The following is a 6,982-nucleotide window of genomic DNA, read 5'->3' on the forward strand; positions in this document are numbered from 1 at the left end:
GGATGTGGTAGGACTGTAAGGAAGAGAGGACCAGGAAGAAGGTAGGACAATTGTGACCATGGAGAAGATAAGAATGGAAAATGTTAGGAGGACGAGGGAGGTAAGACTGTGTTAGAAGGTGGAGGTGGGATTGTGAAGATGGTAGGAGTAGAAGAAGACCAGGTAGGAAGTAGCACAGCTGGGACCATAAGGAAGATAGAAACGGAGAAAGCTCAGGTAGGAGGTAGGACCGTGGTGATGATAGGAAGGGAAGAAGGTCAGTCCGTTTGGAGTCAGGACTGAGAAGAGGACGAGGAAGAAGGTGGGACTGGTAGTGCCGTAAACAAGGAAGATGGGAGGAGGCAGGTCTGTGGAGAAGGTAGGAAAGGAAGAAGGTCACCTTGGAAGCTGAATTAAGAAAAAGTAGGACAGGTCGGAATGGAACAAGGTAGTACTGAGAAAGCAGAACCAGGAAGAGGATAGGCTGAAGGTGAGAACAGAAACGATAGGACAGTAAGGTAGGTAGGAACAGAAAAAGGCAGGACCCAGATGAAGGTAGAACAGGTAGGAGTTTGAAGAAGGTAGGACAAGTGGGTAGTAGGACTGAGAAGAAGGTGGGATGAGGAGGACCAGGAAGGAGGTGGGACAAAGAAGAAGGTGGGAGGAAGGGGATCAGGAAGGAGGTGGGGTGTGGTGAGCGCAGGGAGGAGGGAGGGTTCAAGGAAGGAACTTGGAGAGAGGGGTGGATGTCACAATGTCCTGACCCCGTGGTTGTGACGTTTTAGATTTTGTCCTTTGTGATTGGCCCATACGAGTTTTAAGCAGGCGTGGCCACACCCAGGGTACCTAAGAGAATGGATTCACGGGCAGGAGCCCAGGGGAGGAAGATGGGTCGGAGGCTGTGTTTCGGACACGGAACTGAGATTTTGGTAACAGCAGTTATGAGGGATCAGGGGTGACCTCCAGCTTTTGGCAGAAGAAGCTGGAAAGATGAGGGTCTGTAGGACGGGGAGGAAGGTCAGAGGGGGAGCGGAGGTGCAGGGGACAGTGGGCTGGCTCCGGAGAAAGGGGAGGGGAGCACGCTGCAGATTGTCCTAGCTCGTCCGCACCACACGTCACCTACCGTGGGTTTGGACTCCAGGGGCCAGTACCAACCAGACTGCAGGGACAGGTGTGGCTCCACACCCTTCATGGACGCGCTTCAGTGTGGCCACATCGACGTAGCCAGGCTGCTGCTGGAAAAGCATCAGGTACGGAAGTGGTTTTATGTCTTTGCTTTTTCCTACAAGTTTGAGCTCCGGGAACAACCAAGAGCATAGTTGTTCAATCCCTGGTTCAAATCCCAGCTCCGCCACGGTCTCCCCGGGGGACCCCTTGACCTCCTGGAGCATTAGTGTTTCCGTCTGTGATGTGGCACACGTGATTTCTTCAGGGGGTCCCTGTGAGGAGTAGATAATGTAACACTGAGCGGCAGTCTCACTGCCCCCACTGGGTGCCCTTCCGGCTGGAGCGTGCCCACCGTCTGGTTGGAGAGCCTGCGAGGGTCTGGCACCAGCTGTGTTACCATCTGCCCAGAAAAACCTACAAAGTCCAAAGTTTTGCCCAGATGTCAGAAGGTCCGTGGACCGGGTCTCTTTGCTTCTTACCTTTGTTCTCCGGGGGGGGGGCCCCCCGGCTACCAGGCCAGCGCGTCTGCCCAGGATTCCCTGGGGGCGCAGGCCATCCACAGGGCAGCGCTCACTGGGCAGAACGAAGCCATCCGCTTCTTGGTCTGTGAACTCGGCACGGACGTGGACGTGAGAGCAGCATCAGGCCACCTCACTGCACTGCACTACGCGGCGAAGGTCGGTTCCTTCCCTGCGGCGGACAGCTCGCGGCCCTGTCTCTTTGGTTCCATCTCTGTGCGGGAAGGAACTGCCCGTGACCTGCCCCTGAAGTGTCCCTTAAAATAGAAACCTGCCCTTATTTGCCTCTGGGTAAAACCTCTACTCAGTAACGCCTGCGTTTTGTGTTCGCACCTGCCTTTCCGCCTTTGTGCCTTTCCGTTTTCAGGAATGTTATTCGAAGCCAAAAAAATTCATTCTGTGAAATTCCTAGTGCTCTGTCCGTACACTGGATTTCAGCTCAGATTTCTGTGAGGCTCTTCTGCTTCGAAAACGGTTAAGACGTGCAAAACGTCTTCACTAGAAAAGTGGCTCCTTACAGCACCGTTTTAAGTGTTAGGAGTGTTTTGTGTATTATCTTAAGCGGCTTTACTTATTTTTCTGGCTGCAACAGGAATAAATGTTTTTCTTGTGAACTGCACTCTCCTGCCGGTGTCCCCCCAGGAGGAATTGGGTGGGGCGGGGGGGGGGGTTGGGGTGGCCCTGGGGGCTCAAGCCAGTGGGTCCTAACACTGTAATGTGCAACCTTGACTTCCGCCTCACCGTGTACTGACTGCGTACTGACTGGCTGGCTGGCTGGCTGGACAGGAAACCTGTAAAGTGCTTGGTAAATGGTGACATGAGCCATAACAAGACTCCCATCCAGGACAGGCTGCTTGGAGAGATCCCAAAATTGCAAGTTCAGTATAAATCCGGATATATACTCCTTACACTGAAGGAAACCCAGCTGTATTAGTCGATAATTTGGGCCTAGAGAGTAGATCCTCTGTATTTTAATAACCAAATGTCACCAAAATCTTTAACGGTTTATACTTGAACTTGAGAGCCGCATGCATCTTCCTTTAGAGGTGAGAATTCAGTGTTAGCAGTTGAGTATTTTAGAAGAAGTACCTAGCGTGCATTATTAGCATTGAATGCCTCACTTGTGTCCTTGTCACGGTGATAACAAGTGTATTTCAACACTCAGGAAGGACACGTGAGCACAGTCCAGGTGCTCTTAGCCTTGGGTGCCGACATCAACTGTAAAGACGCAAGAAATCGATCAGGTAGGCTTCTCACACATGCCTTGGAAGTTAATAGTAAACTGGATGTAAACGGTACACGGACTTTCTTATTAAAAACACTGGCTTTCATGTTACGCCCCTAGTAGCTCAGCAAGCTTTGTTTCGAATAACATCTGTTGGCAAAGCTGTGGGAACGTTGCTGTTACCATGGCAATGGTGATGCCTGCTGCTCATTGCCACTGTGTTGTTATCACCGGTATTTGAACCACAGCAGCGCGTGCGTGCACTGTGGACGTACTTTCTATCCTAATCCACGGCGATGCCAGCTGTCCCAGTAGTACAGATTTTTCTTAGGTTGTCTCTCTTTCGAGTGTATTTGAAAACTGAAACCACTATAATTTCTTAAAGTTGGGGCTCAGAAAAATGCTTTCAGAGCTAATCCTCTGGATTCGGACATTAGAATAAACCCTCCCCTTAACACCCTGTGCTCTGGCGGCATACCTTGCCCATACGTTCGTGATGCTTCAGAAACTCCCTCCGAGGCTGCAGAGGACAGTCACCAAGTTCAGGGACACAAGACTTTTCTCCGCAGAACACGGGATCCTGGGGCTCATGATGCCAGAAACCTTCAGTGCTAGTTTTCCAAGGGAAGGTGTGTCAGTTTTTCTTTTTGTCACATCATTCTTATTTATGGCAGTATTTCTACTTACACGGAAAATTCACAGAACTTTGAAAGTCTTTTCTTTGCCATTTCAAGTCTCCTGTTTCTCGTTCGTTAAATTGCTTGGTTGCTGTAGACAGATCTGTTAAGTCTTCTAATTGGTTGATGTTTTTAAAACCATTTCCAACCCAATCAGGTTAAAAGGAAAAATGTTTTGATCTAGTAGAGACAAAGGCGTAGAGACAAATTTACAGAATACAGAAATTCTGTGTAGCCGAAGGGGTGTTGTTTGTAGGAATAGCTGCTCCCCAGGTGGGCGTCGCCCCAGGGGTCCCACGCCAGATTTGTGTGGCCTCTGTCTCCACGCAGCCCTGCACCTGGCCTGCGCAGGCCAGCACGCGGCTTGTGTCGAGCTCCTTCTGCGGTCCGGGCTGAGGGACTCTCGGGACGACACGGGTGCCCTGGCTCAGCAGCTCGCGTGCAGCACGGACACCCTTCAGTGCTTCGACCACAGCGCGGTGTCCTGAGGGCATTTCTGAGGAGGACAGCAAAATGCATGGTGATTCACATCCTGCTTGGGGAGTTCAGTGAAGTCGGTCAGTAGCCAGCGGCCTCTGCCTCCCCTCTACCCCCGGGTCTTGAGGAGGCTGGTATCCTAGGTGTGACCCATACACGGGCAGATCTGGACTCAGGAGTGCCCTAAGTCTTCCATAATCTGGATTTCGCTTTTTCTGCCCTGCAAGTGAAATTAGATGATTATGAAGTCGGTGTCTGGAACCCTTAGAAATGCACGTAATTGCATGAATACAGTATAGCATATGTATTTACACATATGTGTTCTACGGTTAATGCTATGGGGTAAGGCAGTGGTAAGAAGTGGCTATTTGTGTGAACCATAAAACATAACTGGCCTGTTTACTTTTTTCTTTTATTTACTTACTTCTTTAGAGAGCACGTGCGATACAGAGATAGAGGACGAGAGAGAATCCCAAGTGGGCTCCGCGCTCATAGCTCGGGGCTTGATCCCTCAAACCGCGACCCGAGCCAACATCAAGAGCTGGCTGCTGAACTGACTAAGCCACCCAGGCACCCCTGCCTGTTTACTTTCTTCTTTCATAGACTTTTTCTTGGCCATGACATTGGTTTCACTTTGGTTTTGGAGCCAGGAAGGAGATGCTTCCAACCTGCTTACACAGACATCTGGGAGGAAATAATGAAAATGTTTCTATATTCTGTGCACTGCTAGTTAAGCTATGACATTTTAATCTTGAGGTTATTTTTATTAGGTTCTGTGTTGGCTTCTTTCGGGTAATAAATACACCTAAAAAAATGCATCTAAGATACTTTCAAAATCTTTCTGGCACCCCAGTTTAAGAATGGAGTTCTTGAAACCCACAGGTCACATTTCCTGTCCATAACACCTGCCCACCAAGGCCTGTGACTGTTCAGAACGGCCACTTGACATTGTACCTCCACAAACTTTGTGGCAGTTGAAACAGATTGAAGACAGGATGAGTCCTCAGGCATTTGGATTCTTTTCTTTTTTCCTTTTTTTTCGGGGGACGGGTGGGGGGTTGGGTTGAAGATCATTTTCTCTGAGTGGCAGAGAATAATGAGCCCAAGTCAGTCTGTTAGAAAATCCCACGTGTCAGTCACGAGGAACACTTGGTCCTCGTGTTTGTTGTAGCAGGAATTTCTGGTTCTTCATCCTCCCAGATGATGGCTGATTCCTAGTCTTAACAACCGGATAAACGTTCTGGGAGAGACACTCGGTTACAAAAGTGTCTCGTGACCCCTGAATCGTATCGGTGTTCATCTGTGCCAATTCGAGCTTCAGAGATGTCCCCGTGTCGCTGCCCCTGGGCGTGAAGATGGTCCCGTTGCATGCGGGGGGATGGGAGGATGTGCGTCGTGCTGGCTGCCTTTTCTGCGCATGCATGCGACGCGGGTTCTGAGAGGCAGCGGCTCCGTGCGGTCCGTTCACATCTGTAGCCATGCTTCCACCTTACAAACTAGCGGCTGACATGGTGCATGAGGCCGTGTCCCAGCTTGATGCCTTGTGACGTGTGGGCCGCGAAGGCCGGTGATGACAGCGGCAGAGACGGTGCGGATGGTCCAGTAACAGTCGGCACCTGTGGGGACGTGGGGATGCCGTGCCAGGAAGGAGTCGTGCCCCTCACTTCCTAATTGTGGCTGTCTCACTTGCTCTGGTCTCAAAATTCTGTGACCTTCCAGGGAGGCCCCCCCCGCCAGGCCACCCGACCTAAAATTTTGTCTCCCCCCCTCCTTCACTCCGGACCTCCTTTCCCTTGCCTTCTCCTCAGCACTTAACCACCACCAAATATGCTACACATTTTGAGTCGTTTTCTTCGTTTACTGTATGTCTCCCCCACTGAGATGTAGACTCCGGGCGGGGATTTTGTCTTGGTCACTCGCTGTGTCTACAGGTCTCAGGACAGCACCTGGCATGAAGCGGGTACTATTATGTGGCCAACAAGTGACACAAGGGTCACTTGTGTCTCTTGAACGCTGACTGCATCCTGGATCTGGTGCTGAGTGCCCTGCCTAGTTGGTCTCTCGGGGTCCCTTGGGTCATGCACGATGCGACCCCTCTAAGGTTTATTCCACCTCCAGCATCCCGACATCTCCACCCGGTTCCCCCACGGACGCTTCCTGCCCACCGCAGTCTAGCCCTTTGCTGTCACTCTGCAGGGTCACCGGGTCTTCCTGACTACCCATCGAGCAAGGTGTTTTTAGCCCTCATGTTACTGATCCTTTCAGTCAGTTTGATTGTTGGTCTGAATCAGTCCTGCCTTCCCGAAGCCCGTTTCTCGTCACGGCTGATAAGACACACCTGGGTTTTTCTGACGTCTGTCTCCGTCTCTGGCGGGAGCACCTCTTCCAAGGCCGATCCTGAACAGCCATTGTGCCCCTGAGTGTGTGTCCTCACTCTGCGTGTGCTCCCAGCATCTCGTCTGTCCTCTGTCCGACTGCTCCACTGTGGGGACCCTCTGTAGTCCTGGTCTCTGTTGCCTGAATGCCCTAGGCTGTCCCACAAAATCCAGCTTCGTCGGTAGCCTGCTTATGTGCATGCTTGCATCGGCCAACACGGTGATGTCCCTGCAATCCGCCCACTCAAGCTGGAAGCCACAAGTCCATGGCTCCTCTTGGGTAGGAAGCCCTGCTGAGTGACTCCATTCATCTGGCCCTCAAGTTCTCATCCAGACCACCGTGGCGGCCTCCTGAGCGCCCTGTGCCCCCAGACCTGACCTCCGTGGGGCTGTCCTGGAGCGCTCACAGATGTGACCAGGGGCACTGACTGCTGATGGCACCCGTGCTTCCCTGTCCCGCTTCCACGGGGGCCTGTGGCTGGTCCCGCAAGCGCCCTGACCCACAGTGAGAGTCTGTTCTAAGACTGATGGGGGCACAAGCGTCTGGAAGGAGACACAAATTGT

At 51.8% G+C, this 6,982-nt stretch overlaps 1 protein-coding gene across 1 annotated transcript in view; it reads left to right on the top strand.

The window, feature by feature from the left end:
• ANKRD16 (ankyrin repeat domain 16) overlaps positions 1-4,861 on the top strand; it is a 10,983-nt gene extending 6,122 nt beyond the window's left edge. The window contains exons 4-8 of the mRNA XM_040451525.1: positions 1,121-1,229; positions 1,662-1,823; positions 2,830-2,908; positions 3,897-4,128; positions 4,474-4,861. Coding sequence (XP_040307459.1) covers positions 1,121-1,229; positions 1,662-1,823; positions 2,830-2,908; positions 3,897-4,054 — 508 coding nt within the window. The 3' untranslated portion in view covers positions 4,055-4,128; positions 4,474-4,861. The remainder of the gene's footprint in view (positions 1-1,120; positions 1,230-1,661; positions 1,824-2,829; positions 2,909-3,896; positions 4,129-4,473) is intronic.
• The last annotated feature ends 2,121 nt before the right edge of the window (positions 4,862-6,982 follow it).

Source organism: Herpailurus yagouaroundi, unplaced genomic scaffold, assembly GCF_014898765.1.
Source record: "Herpailurus yagouaroundi ecotype Mexico unplaced genomic scaffold, PumYag 203, whole genome shotgun sequence".
NCBI classification, from domain to species: domain Eukaryota; kingdom Metazoa; phylum Chordata; class Mammalia; order Carnivora; family Felidae; genus Herpailurus; species Herpailurus yagouaroundi.